Source organism: Pongo abelii, chromosome 9 (genome assembly GCF_028885655.2).
Source record: "Pongo abelii isolate AG06213 chromosome 9, NHGRI_mPonAbe1-v2.0_pri, whole genome shotgun sequence".
NCBI classification, from domain to species: domain Eukaryota; kingdom Metazoa; phylum Chordata; class Mammalia; order Primates; family Hominidae; genus Pongo; species Pongo abelii.
The window spans coordinates 9,020,576-9,033,929 of record NC_071994.2 but is presented as its reverse complement, the minus strand read 5'-3'; the positions used below and the strand labels follow the sequence as shown (position 1 = coordinate 9,033,929).

Here is a 13,354-nt window from a genome sequence, read left to right as displayed (position 1 = left end):
TAGAGATGACACCTATCTAAGGTGTTTTTAGAATAAATGAGAGCGCGCTAGTGGAACAGTTGCCCAGGGCCCAGTGCTTAGCAAGTGCTCCATAAAATAGTGCAGACTCTTGAGCACCTGCTGTATGCTGGCCGGGAGCTGGACGCTAGGTGGCCTCCGCTAGCCCTCCCGGTTGGTCTGGAAGGCAGGCACAAGTTTCTCAGCAGAGGAAATGGTCTTAGAATCAGCACTGCTCGGTGCTGACCGCCGCCAGGCCTGGAATCCCCGCTGCTGCGCTTCCCGCCGCAGACAGCTCCCGGCCGGCCCCGCCTCCCGACATGGCCCCGCCTCACAGCATGGCCCCGCCCCCAGGCGGAGCCGGCGCCGGGAGCGGTAGCGGGAGAGCGGTAGCGGGACCCCAGCACGGGCGGCGGCGGCTGGACGGGAGCCCCAGAGGTACTGGCGGGAGCAGGGGACGGGAGGCACTGCTGTCGGGCCCGACAGGGGAGAGGTGGCCTAGCCGTGGGCCCGGGTGATGTGTATGGGAGTGGGGTCCTCGCCACGTTCGCCGCCAGCACCCTCCCAACTTCCCTCCGGGCTCCAGCTCAGTCCCGAGTCAATATGTCCAGCCCCCTGTCTCTGACCAGCCGTTCCCACCCTCTCTGTGTGACGGCTTAGCCTGACCAGCCGGCCGGTGAGTGGAGGCGGCGGCTCCTGACTCCTGGTGGCGGCGCTGTGACTCCTTCCCCCTCAACACTGCAAGTGTGTGCGGGGCTCCCCCTTATTCTGAGGCTCCTCTTCTTCTTAGGCGGCCTCCACCCCAGTCCCTGGCCTGGCCTGGGAGGAAACATCTGTCGCGCCCCCTGGCAGCAGAAATGGGGTCATGACCTCCAGATGTGCTGGGAAGTGGCCAGCTCCTCCTCCTGGGGCAGCCAGGCCTTCCGGATCTGTGGGGGCGGGGCCGGCCCTTTCCCCCCACCCCTAGTGACACAGGCCCGGAGGAATGTCCTGGCCTCAATGGACCCTGTGTGAAGCTTCAGGGTGAGGGGCAGAGCCCAAGAACACCCCTCAAGGCAGCGCCAGAGCCTGGCACTGGGCCACAGCAAGAGGCAGCTCACAGGCTGGGTGCACACAGGCACAGATCTCACTTCCAAGCGTGCAGAGCTCAGCCCACACAGAGCGGGGCTTGCACAGACCCCTTCCTTCATGCCCTCCTACTCCTTCACACACTATAGCCCAGGCCCCAGCGCTGGATGTGCCCAGAGCTTGGCTCATGGAGCCAGGGGCTACACCCGTCACACACACAGATAGCTAGCAACACTCACCTCACTCTTCTCAGTCTCTCAGCAGCCTTGGGAGGGGACAGAAATAGTTAAACCCTTTTTTTTTTTTTTTTTTGAGACAGTCTCGCTCTGTCCCGCAGGCTGGAGTTCAGTGGCGCGATCTCGGCTCACTGCAACCTCTGCCTCCCAGGTTTAAGCGATTCTCCTGCCTCAGCCTCCTGAGTAGCTGGGACTATAGGCACGCACCACCACACCCGGCTAATTTTTATATTTTTAGTAGAGACGGGCTTTCACCATGTTAGCTAGGCTGGTCTTGAACTCCTGACCTCAGGTGATCCCTCTGCCTTGGCCTCCCAAAGTGCTGGGATTACAGGCCTGAGCCACCGCGCCCGGCCAGTTAACCTCATTTTAGAGATGAGAAAACAGAGGCTCAAGGTCAGCATGGGAGTTTATTCAGGAGAAATCAAGGTAGAAGGCACCTGGGCTGGGGAGCCGACACTAGCTTGGTTTTGGAGGCCCCAGACGAGGGGTGTGTGGAGCCCCTCCTCCACCCCCCTCCGGCCCAGCCCCGCATGATGTTGCTGGATGCTGCATGAAGACCCACCATTAGATGCCTGTACCCCCAGTGAAGGTTCCCCAGCTCCCTGTCCTCACTGCCTTCTCCATCCAGGGCTTGCCTGGGCGTGGCTTCCCTCAAGTTCTCACACTACCATTTGCACCTGCCTCTGGCGTCACATTTCCGTACTTAGCAGGTCCCTGGGGCTTTGGGTGTCTCAATCTTGCATCCTGTGAGACCTTGAACCTCAGCCCAACACCCACCCCCACAAAACCTACGCACACAGACAGCAGTGGGCAGGTGCAGCCCTGCTTAGGGCCTGGAGATGGACAGACCCAGGCTCACATCCTAGCTCTGACACGGAATTGCTTCAGGCAAGAGCATCTCCTCTGGACCTCATTTGACCATCTGTCACATGGGGTTCAGACCTCCCTGTCTGCATCAGTGAGACCAGGTAGGCAGAGGTCCCTATGGGTCCCTGTCATTGTGACTCCTCTTGCCCCCAAGCCTGGGCACAGTAGCCTGCAAGAAGGTGAGCTGGCCTGTCCTTCAGGCCAGGGTGACTGGGGTCCCATGACAGCTGCTGTGACCCCAGAACCTTCCTCAGGATGTGGGGGCCTGGCAGAGGGCTGGGCCCACAGTTGGGGCTACTTCCTGTGCTGAAGGAAGTCCTCTTGCCATTCTTGCTGCCCTGCCGCTGCCCCCCTGGGAACCCATGTGTCCTTGTGGTATTGAGGCCTTGAGGTCCAGGGCACTGAGATCAGACCTCTCTGGGTGATCAGCTCTCCAGGGACCCTGAAGGAAGTGGGAGGGGCAGGGAGGAAGGTCTCTGGGGACAGGACGTCCTCCCTTTGTTAAGTGGGCAGGACCCAGACACCAGTGGCCCCTGGGTTTCCCGTCCCAGCCAATACAAGTCATCTGTCCAGTTGGGCTAGGTCCTGGTGGGACCCTTACTCTGGGCCCAGGCCAAAGCTAAGGTGTGTGGGTGGCGATTGGGGGACCCTGGCAGCTCCAGGGCTGCCCAGGCTCCAGGACCCTCAGGACCAAGACCCAACAGCCCAGCCTCTAGCCCTGCCCAGCTAAGCTGGGGAGGGGGCTGGAAACCTCAGCCCTAGGCAGACAAGGAAGTGGCCTGGAAAGCGGAAGCAGCTTTGATGGTCTCGGAGGGGGCCGGAAGCCAACACGGGTGGTGGAGGACCAGGCTGGGGGCCTGGGTTCCTGTTTTCTGCCCAGGCCCCTCTGAGCAGCCCCCTCCTCCTTCAGGGCAGGAACTGCTGCTGCAACCTCAGGCTGGGCACCAAACACCCGTGCCTGCCAATGCGGCCCAGCCCCCGGAGAGTCAGGCCCACAGAGCATGCCCATGTGGGCCGGCGGTGTGGGGAGCCCTCGGCGGGGCATGGCCCCTGCGTCCACGGATGACCTCTTTGCCCGCAAGCTGCGCCAGCCGGCAAGGCCCCCGCTGACACCGCACACCTTCGAGCCGAGGCCAGTCCGGGGCCCGCTCCTGCGCAGCGGCAGCGATGCAGGCGAGGCCAGGCCCCCCACGCCAGCCAGCCCCCGTGCCCGTGCCCACAGCCACGAAGAGGCCAGCCGCCCTGCAGCCACTTCCACCCGGCTCTTCACTGACCCGCTGGCACTGCTGGGGCTGCCAGCAGAGGAACCAGAGCCTGCCTTCCCGCCAGTGCTTGAGCCTCGATGGTTTGCCCACTATGACGTGCAAAGCCTGCTCTTTGATTGGGCTCCGAGGTCTCAGGGGATGGGGAGCCACTCAGAGGCCAGCTCTGGGACCCTGGCTTCAGCCGAGGACCAGGCTGCCAGCTCGGACCTGCTGCATGGGGCACCTGGCTTTGTGTGTGAGCTCGGGGGTGAGGGTGAGCTAGGCCTGGGTGGACCAGCATCCCCACCTGTGCCCCCTGCACTGCCCAACGCGGCCGTGTCCATCCTGGAGGAGCCACAGAACCGAACCTCGGCCTACAGCCTGGAGCACGCAGACCTGGGTGCTGGCTACTACCGCAAGTACTTCTATGGCAAAGGTGAGGAAAGGCAGTTCCAGGGAGGGGAGGAGGGGGGCTGAAGAAGAGGTCCCTGTCACCTGCAGTGCACACAGTAGGGCTCATGAACTGTCCATTTCCTGTAAAGTCCCTGGCCGTGGGAGGGCTCAAGAGCTGAGCTGGGGTCCTCCTGGACCCACTTTCAACCACCCTCTTAAGGCTAATCCCTGGCCCCTCACCCCCAGCCAGGGCTGGTCCCTCTGCCTCCGTATTGGTTCATCCTCCATCTGGTTGAACCTGCCGGGCTGGGGAGAGATTCCCTATGGGCTTTTCTGTGTGGTGAAAACTCAGGCCTCAAATCCCTGCATCCGTGAACCTTGTTCTCACCAGCACTGCGGAGGGAGGGCTCCAGGACATAGAAGGGAGAATGAGGGCGTGGCGGGCGGGGCCAAGGCAGGATTTAGGCCTGGGAGCTGGCCGCGTGGGTCTAGGTCTGGGTCTAGGTCCACCTCTGGGTCAGGGTTGAGATCAAGATATTGAGCTCGGGGCTACAGAGGGGCGGGACTTAGTCTAGGGTCAGCATTTGGTGGTGAGATGAAGCCTAGGGCGGGGCTTAGTGATGCGCGTGGTCGAGCGGGGGCGGGGCTGCCAGAGGGCGGGACCAATCGTTTACTTCGGCGCGGTCCCCCAGAACATCAGAACTTCTTCGGGATGGACGAGTCGCTGGGCCCGGTGGCAGTGAGCCTGCGGCGGGAGGAGAAGGAGGGCAGCGGAGGGGGCACCCTGCACAGCTACCGCGTCATCGTGCGGACCACGCAGGTGGGCCGGGATCGCGGGATCAGGACGTGGGTTGCCTCCCCGACACCCTGTATGCATCCTGAATGCCCTTACACCCCTTCCTCAGCTCCGGACCCTCCGTGGCACCATCTCGGAGGACGCGCTGCCGCCGGGGCCCCCACGGGGTCTGTCCCCAAGGAAACTTCTGGAGCACGTGGCGCCGCAGCTGAGCCCCAGCTGCCTGCGCCTGGGCTCAGCTTCACCCAAGGTACCACGGACGCTGCTCATACTGGATGAGCAAGTGGTGAGTGGCGGGCCGCGGAGCCCCCAAGCCGTACAGCTGGCCCCAGTCTGAACCCAGCCTGCCCAGCTCCCAAACCCCTAGCCTTGACCCTAATCCTGGGCTGGGTGGTGACCCCCAGGAGAGCTGGCTTTTCAGAGAAGGCATCAGAGGTCATCTGGAGCCTTGCGTCTCAAAGTGAGCTCTGTAGACCAGCAGTATCCACATCATGTAGAAATGCAGATTCTGGGGCCACACCCCAGACCATCTGAATCAGAGTCTGCACTTTATTTATTTATTTATTTATTTTGAGATGGAGTCTCGCTCTGTCACCCAGGCTGGAGTGCAATGGTGCAATCTCAGCTCACTGCAATCTCTGCCTTCCGGGTTCAAGCGATTCTCCTGCCTCAGCCTCCTGAGTAGCTGGGATTACAGGTGCACACCACCATGCCCAGCTAATTTTTGTATTTGTAGTAGAGATGGGGTTTTACCATGTTGGCCACGCTGGTTTCGAACTCCTGACCTTGTGATCTGCCCACCTCGGCCTCCCAAAGTGCTGGGATTGCAGGCATGAGCCACTGCACTCGGCCCAGAGTCTGCATTTTAAAAAGATCTTTGCAGTCCCAGATGCCCTGGTCTGACTCACCCCACTGGTCCTGCAGTTCCCGCATCATTCCTGGCCAATTTCCCCCACAGCCCCTGCTGGGTTTCCTCTAACATGTGGTGCTCACAGCTTCCTGGAGCGGCTCCTTCCATCCCCCACTCCATGCTGAAAGCTGCCCATTGGCTGAGTCTTCTCTGTATCATTCAACCCATCAGTCATTCAAGAAACATTTCTTAGACCTTTTTGGTGCCAGGCCTCAGACTGGATGCTGGGGACAGGTCTAGACCAAGTGCTTTGCTTGAGTAGCTCACAGCTGGGTGGGAGAAAGAGATCCACAGAGAACTGCTGAAATACAGGAGTGCTATAACACTGAAAGGGGAATGTGGAGGGCTCCCTGGGCCACAAGGCTAGTGAATGAGAGCCCTTCCTTGGCCAGGGTTTTCCAGCATGGAGAACACAAAAGGGCTCAAGCCCGGATAAGCAGGTGTTTTCTGGTCAGAAGGAATAACTTGTGCAAAGGCTTGGAGAATGAGAGCATGGCACATTAGGCAGTCAGTTCAGTGTGGCTGGGGTTGGGATTGTGGGGAGGGGCTGGGGAGAAGCTTGCATTTGTTCCCGTGGGCATTGGGAAGCCATGGAGGTATACGGTGCAGATCTGAGAGGGGCAGCTCTCTGGCTGCAGCATGGGGACTAGACTGTATGGGGCGGGGATGCCAGGCTGAAGGCTGTTGCAGTTGCCCAGGCTAGACACGGTGGCAGCGACAGTGGAGGTGAAGAGGAGGTGACAGTCCAGGAGGGACTGGGTAGTCATGTGGCTGACTGGAAGGGGTGAAGTGCTAGGATTCCCCAGCTTCTTGGCCCCCAGGAGTGGTGCTTTAAGGAGGAGGAGCAGGGTGGGGGAGTCACAGCAAGGTGAGACATGATACAGCTGGAGAAAAAGGCCCAGGGTTTGGTAGGCCGGTCTGAATGGGAGGCGGAGATGGGGGTGTCATCCTTGCTGCAGCCAGGGAACGGGAGGAGCATGGGTGGAGAAGAGGCCCAGGCAGAAGAAGGTGGGGTCCCTGGGGCCCTAGGCAAGGTGAGTTTCCAGCTATCCCCAGTGCCACCTATGGCTGAGAGGGTGCCAGGATGAGGCCACATCTGGGGGCCATATGGGGAGTGGGGGCTGCAGGGGGTTGGGAGGAATGAAATTGAAGTGGGGACTGTGAGTGCAGACAAGTTTAGTTGTGGAAAAGGGAGGTGACCGCTGGAGGGGAGCCTGTGCTGTTTGGAGGAGTTCAGAGCACTTTGAGCTGGGCATGGTTATCCAGTTATCCGCAGAGGGAAGAGCCGGGAAGAGGGCACAGAAACAGGAGCACGGGGGGCAGAGGTGGTGCCTGGCTCAAGGCCTGCAGGGGCTGGGGTGGCGGTGCCTTGGATTCAGGGGCGGAGAGGACAGTCCAGCCTTGAGATAAGGAGGATGATAGTGTATATGTTTATTGGAAGGGTCCTTTCTGTGAATCACCTTCTCTACTGCCACATGGGAACCAGTCTCCTCCCATCCCTTCCTACCTGTGCCCTCCAAAGCACGAGGAGCACAACCAACTGTACTCACCTGACAGGCAAGGACACAAGTGGCTCAGAAAGGGCTGGTGCTCAGCCCCAAGGCCAGCGTCCCATCCATTCCCTAAGAGCTGGTGGGGTGGGGCTGCAGGGGACTGAGACCTATGCCTTCTGTCTCCCACCCACAGCTGAGCTTCCAGCGCAAGGTGGGCATCCTGTACTGCCGGGCGGGCCAGGGCTCGGAGGAGGAGATGTACAACAACCAGGAGGCGGGACCGGCCTTCATGCAGTTTCTCACCTTGCTGGGCGATGTGGTGCGGCTCAAAGGCTTTGAGAGTTACCGGGCCCAGCTAGACACCAAAAGTGAGGCCCAGGGGCAGGAGGGGTGGGAGCAGATCAGTGCTGAAGGGGTGAGCACGAATTGCCTTGTCACTCCTTTGTCCATACAATCCTGGGGCTGGGGACTGGAGAGTTCTTTGGGTGAGCTAAGGATCTGAGTCAGGGCTATGAGGGCCAAGCTATGGGCTGAAAAGAGGAGCTGGGACTGTCCCTCAAGGCCCAAGTACCCAACTGCCTGAGCTGGGGCTAAAGTGGCTTGGGGGCACTACCCCTCCACCAAACACATTCCAGCAGCTCAGCCTCATGGAAGAGGTGCCCCTGCCTCCCTGGTGGAAGGGGCCCCAGGACCCCTGGGAGGTGTTGTACTGAGCACCCCCCGCCTGCCTTTCACTTTCCCAGCATGCCACACATGCTTGGGCCTGGAGTGACACCTGTCCTCCTAGCACACCTGGCCCTGGCCTCCCTCTGAGACCACTTCTCATTTCTGTCTTCATTCTGTTTCAACTCTCCCATTCTGACCCCTCTTCACTCTGGCATGGGGCTGGAGCCTGTGGAGGGAGGGGAGGAGGGGCACCCAGGGCTGAGGCCCTTGGATCTCACTGGCTGGGTATTGGCTGGTGGCATGACTGGTTGTCCACCTGCTGTTTGGGGCACAGAGGCTCCTGTGTGCAGACAGGAATGGCAAGTTCAAGCCACTCAGATTCCCCTTGTTTTCTCCTTCTGTGTCCCTAACTCCCTGGCCACAGCGGATTCCACAGGCACGCACTCCCTCTACACCACGTACCAGGACCACGAGATCATGTTCCACGTGTCCACGATGCTGCCTTACACCCCTAATAACCAGCAGCAGGTGTGAGGGGGACCAGCGTGGGGGTGGGGCTTCTGGGAACCATGGAGGGCCCTGCATGGTCCATGACATTTGAGCTTTGGCGGGAGCTCTGTTGGCCCCAACAACCCGCCCCTCTGGTGGCCCCTTCCCAAAGACAAACACCCTAGGTCTTCACCAGGGGCAGTGGGGGAGCCATTGGTGCCGTGGCTTTCTCCTGCCTGAATGAGGAGGGGTTTGGGGCACAGAAGGCCTCATCACGAGCCCCTACTATCCAACCCCTAGCTCCTGCGGAAGCGCCACATTGGCAACGACATTGTGACCATCGTATTCCAGGAGCCTGGCAGCAAGCCCTTCTGCCCCACCACCATCCGCTCGCACTTCCAGCACGTGTTCCTAGTGGTGAGGGCACACGCACCCTGCACGCCACACACCTCCTACAGGTGGGCACCGGAGTGGTCCCAGGTCTCCCGTGGGCATAGAGTCCTGCCGCCCCTCACTACCGCCTCCCTCCCCGCAGGGTGGCTGTGAGCCGCACCCAGGACACCCCGGCCTTCGGGCCAGCTCTGCCCGCTGGCGGAGGCCCCTTCGCAGCCAACGCCGACTTCCGGGCCTTCCTGCTAGCCAAGGCGCTGAATGGCGAGCAGGCGGCCGGCCACGCTCGCCAGTTCCACGCCATGGCCACGCGCACCCGCCAGCAGTACCTGCAAGACCTGGCCACCAACGAGGTGACCACTACGTCGCTGGACTCGGCTTCACGCTTCGGCCTGCCCTCCCTGGGTGGGAGGCGCCGGGCGGCCCCTCGGGGCCCGGGCGCCGAGCTGCAGGCAGCAGGCTCACTGGTGTGGGGAGTGCGCGCGGCGCCCGGGGCGCGGGTAGCCGCTGGGGCTCAGGCGAGCGGCCCCGAAGGCGCCGAGGTGCCCTGCCTGCTGGGCATCTCTGCCGAGGCTCTGGTACTGGTGGCGCCGCGCGACGGCCGCGTAGTGTTCAATTGCGCCTGTCGCGACGTGCTGGCCTGGACCTTCTCCGAGCAGCAGCTGGACCTGTACCACGGCCGCGGGGAGGCGATTACGCTGCGCTTCGACGGGTCCCCCGGCCAAGCCGTGGGCGAGGTGGTGGCGCGTCTGCAGGTGAGCCTGAGCGGTAAACTGGGGCCCCTGCGGGCGGCGGGGCGGAGCCTGCTTTGGACCCCTCCCTCTCGCCGCCTTTGTCCCCTACTCCTGCGGAAGGGAAAGTCGAGGAGGGCAGAACCAGCCCCGGGGCTTGGCAAGGCCGGAACTGGTGCCCTCGGGTAAGCGACTTCTGGCCTTCATCCCTCGGGCGATGGCACACGCGGCCCTCGGGGTCTGTGGAACGTTCCGTGTGGCCTGGGACGCAGTCCAGGGGGCGGGCGCTGGGGCGGCCCCACCTCCCGGCAGTCCCGCCCACTCGTCCCGCCCCGCCCGCAGCTGGTGAGCCGTGGCTGCGAGACCCGCGAGCTCGCTCTGCCCCGTGACGGTCAAGGCCGCCTGGGCTTCGAGGTGGACGCCGAGGGCTTCGTCACGCACGTGGAGCGCTTCACGTTCGCCGAGACGGCGGGACTGCGGCCCGGGGCGCGCCTGCTGCGCGTGTGCGGCCAGACGCTGCCCAGCCTCCGGCCCGAGGCCGCTGCCCAGCTGCTGCGCTCGGCGCCCAAGGTCTGCGTCACCGTCCTGCCCCCCGACGAGAGCGGCCGGCCCCGCAGGTCAGGGTGCCGGGGACGCGGGGAGGTGGGAGGGCCGGCAGTTGGCCACCGCGCAGTCTGCGCCTCCCGGGTTGCCATCAGCAGTTTCAGGAACCCAGTGTGGGATACCTTTCCTTCTGGAAAGAATCTCCCGTCTCTTAGCCCGTCTGAGCCTGTCTCTCCCTGTCTCTGTCTCTCTCTCCTCTCTTTTTTTTTTTTTTTGAGATGAAGTTTCGCTCTTGTTGCCCACGCTGGAGTGCAGTGGCGTGATCTCGGCTTACTGCAACCTCCGCCTCTCGGGTTCAAGCAGTTCTCCTGCCTCAGCCTCCCCTGTAGCTGGGATTACAGGCATGCACCACCACGGCCGGCTAACTTTTTGTATTTTTAGTAGAGACGGGGTTTCACCATGTTGGCCAGGCTGGTCTCGAACTCCTGACCTCAGGTGATCCACCCGCCTCACCCTCCCAAAGTTCTGGGATTACAGGCGTGAGTCACCGTGCCCTGAACTTCTTTCTTTGTATGTAGAATGGGACCAGTTAAGCGGGTTGCTCCCACTGCTTAAAAGATCAAATAGCAGCCCCCACTATCTTTTTTTTAAAAGTATTGACACCCGCCCCCGCACCACACACACTACACACTATTGATAACTTCCTGTGCTAAACCAGGGGTAGGCAAACATTTTCTGTAAATGGCCAAATAATAAATATTTTAGGCTTTCTGGACCATCTGGTCTCTGCCGCAGCTACTCTGTCGTAGGTAAACGAATAAATATATGTGCCTGTGTCTCGCTAAAACTTTACAGACACTGAAATTTGGATTTTATATGATTTTCACTTATCATGAAATATTCTTTTGATTTTTCCACTAGTTAAAAATGTAAAATCCGAACCGGGCGCGGTGGCTTACGCTTGTAATCCCAGCACTTTGGGAGGCTGAGGCGGGTGGCTCACCTGAGGTCAGGAGTTCGAGACCAGCCTGGCCAACATGCTGAAACCCATCTCTAGTAAAAATACAAAAATTAGCCAGGTGTGATGGCAGGCACCTGTAATCCCAGCTACTTGGGAGGCTGAGGCAGGAGAATAACTTGAACCCAGGAGGCAGCGGAGGTTGCCATGAGCTGTGTATCGCGCCATTGCACTCCCGCCTGGGCAACAAGAGCAAAACTCCATCTCAAAAAAAAAAAAAGTAAAATCCATGCTTAGCTCGCAGTACAGAAACTGGCACATCTGCTTTAGAAAAGAAAAGGAAAAGGCACAGGTTGGATTTGGCTACAGACAGTAGTTTTGGGATTTAAGCAATTTACACGTGTTATTTAAATCCTCACAGCACACTATGAGGTTCGTACTATTATCCCCATTTCACAGATGGAAAATTGATGTTCAGAGTGATTTGCTTGGGATATACAGGGGCAGCACTGGAATTTGAACCATGGTCTGGAAAAATGGCCAGTAACCAAGCAGACATTTTTCACTGTTGTCAGGAAGCTGGGGAGCTCTCCTGCTCCTGGAAGTGAGCCTGGCAGGGGCTGGGGGTGGGGCTGGTGATGCAGGACGCTGGGGACTGGGGAAGTCCTGCCTGACCGTGTCCCCCCCAACAGGAGTTTTTCAGAGCTGTACACGCTGTCGCTGCAGGAGCCCAGCCGGCGGGGGGCCCCAGAACCTGTGCAGGATGAGGTCCAGGGGGTGACCCTGCTGCCCACCACAAAGCAGCTGCTGCACCTGTGCCTGCAAGATGGTGGCAGTCCTCCAGGGCCTGGGGATCTGGCCGAGGAGAGGACTGAGTTCCTGCACAGCCAGAACTCGCTGTCACCACGCAGGTGCACACTCTTGGCCTTCCCTCTCCTCCAGGCCTCTGGGAAAGCGCCTTCCCTTTCTGAGCCACCCCTGCTCTCCCCAGCTCCCTGTCGGATGAGGCCCCAGTCCTGCCCACCACCACCCCGGACCTCCTCCTGGCCACCACAGCCAACCCATCAGTACCCAGTGCTGACAGTGAGACACCCGTGACCCAGGTGAGCAGAAACCAGGCTCTGGAGCCCAACAGCACAGTGGTGACCGTGGGCATCACTGAATCTGTATCCACTTCTGTGGCACAGGACAGGCCAGGCAGTCCCAGTGGCTCTGAGGACAAGGGCAACCCGGCCCCGGAGCTGAGGGCCTCCTTTCTGCCACGTACCTTGTCTCTGCGGAACTCCATCAGCAGGAGTGAGTCTGGACCCAGGAGACCAGGGGAGGGGTCGGGGGGTGCTCCTGGGCTTCCCCAGCTCAGCCTGCTCCTTGTGCCCACAGTCATGTCGGAGGCGGGCAGTGGGACCCTGGAGGACGAGTGGCAGGCCATCTCGGAGATTGCCTCCACTTGCAACACCATTCTGGAGTCGCTGTCCCGAGAGGGTGAGGCCACCAGGGTGCTGCGGTAAGCCTGGGCAGTGCTCTTGCCCCCGTTCTGACCTGCCCACCTGATCCCTTTGTTCCCACAGGACAGCCCATCCCAGAGAGCGGAGACCCTAAGGGAACTCCAAAGTCTGATGCTGAGTAAGCTCCCCAACTCCCCACAGCCGCTTTACCTGCCCACGTGACCCGCCCCCTTCGTGCCTGTCCGCCGGGGTGGAGCTCTGTCCTGGGCTCTGCTGCCACATATGCCTAGAAGACCAGCGGGGCCCCTCTCATTAGGTGGGGCTGGGAGTCAGCTGGTGCACTGCCCCCTGCCTTGGTCCTGCTGAGTCTTGACCCCCATGTCTTCAGGCCAGAGCCTGGGAACCTCTCAGAGAAGGTCTCTCACTTGGAGTCCATGCTCAGGAAGCTGCAGGAGGACCTGCAGAAGGTGAGGGGTAGGCTGAGCTTGGGGTGAGTCACAGGGCTGCCCCAGGAAAGGGGCTGGCGGCTCTGACTCGTCTCCCCGGCACCCCAGGAGAAGGCGGACAGGGCGGCCCTGGAGGAGGAGGTGCGGAGCCTGAGACACAACAACCGGCGGCTACAGGCGGAGTCTGAGAGTGCAGCCACACGCCTGCTCCTGGCTTCCAAGCAGCTGGGCTCACCCACTGCCGACCTGGCCTGAGCCATCTGGAACCACCTGGGCCCCTGAGGGCACCATGGTCACACTGGGCCCTCCTCAGGAACTCTCCCTGCGCAGAGGCGCGTCTTAGCACTGCCCCCCTCCCTAGCCCCTTATTTGGTGGCGCAAGTGGCCTCCACCCCTTCCCTGTTTGTAAATATTCTGTGGAGAAAAGAGGACTTCAGGGAGTAAAAAAGCCACTGCTGTCTGTGTCTGAACATGTGTCCAAGACAGGGCAGGGCAAGGGGTTTTGCCCCAGAGGCCCCAGCCAAACTCCTCGGACCAGGCAGGACAGGCCCTGGGAACACTGGCTCAGATGGGCTGGCACTCACTGAGGGGGTCCTTGAGGCCAGGCCACTGCTTGGCTTCTCTCCCATAACGTTTATTTGGTTCTGCAGGGAAGCAGGTGGCCACGCCCCACACCTAC

At 60.9% G+C, this 13,354-nt stretch overlaps 1 protein-coding gene across 2 annotated transcripts; it reads left to right on the top strand.

Annotated features, from left to right (window-relative positions):
* Positions 1-334: 334 nt before the first annotated feature.
* On the top strand, positions 335-13,133 carry SIPA1 (signal-induced proliferation-associated 1). Of its 2 annotated transcripts, none has more exons than XM_024254838.2 (16): positions 335-435; positions 3,082-3,851; positions 4,501-4,628; positions 4,714-4,890; positions 7,201-7,375; positions 8,098-8,201; positions 8,463-8,620; positions 8,698-9,307; positions 9,626-9,900; positions 11,477-11,695; positions 11,776-11,887; positions 11,972-12,080; positions 12,165-12,266; positions 12,353-12,407; positions 12,618-12,696; positions 12,784-13,133. In XM_024254838.2, exons 2-16 carry the CDS (start codon positions 3,173-3,175, stop codon positions 12,928-12,930), a joined length of 3,129 nt encoding a protein of 1,042 aa, XP_024110606.1. In that variant the 5' UTR covers positions 335-435; positions 3,082-3,172; the 3' UTR covers positions 12,931-13,133. The 2 variants fall into 2 exon arrangements, with proteins under 2 accessions (XP_024110606.1, XP_063584154.1); XM_063728084.1 differs by lacking the exon at positions 335-435 and adding an exon at positions 1,872-2,272.
* Positions 13,134-13,354: the final 221 nt, after the last annotated feature.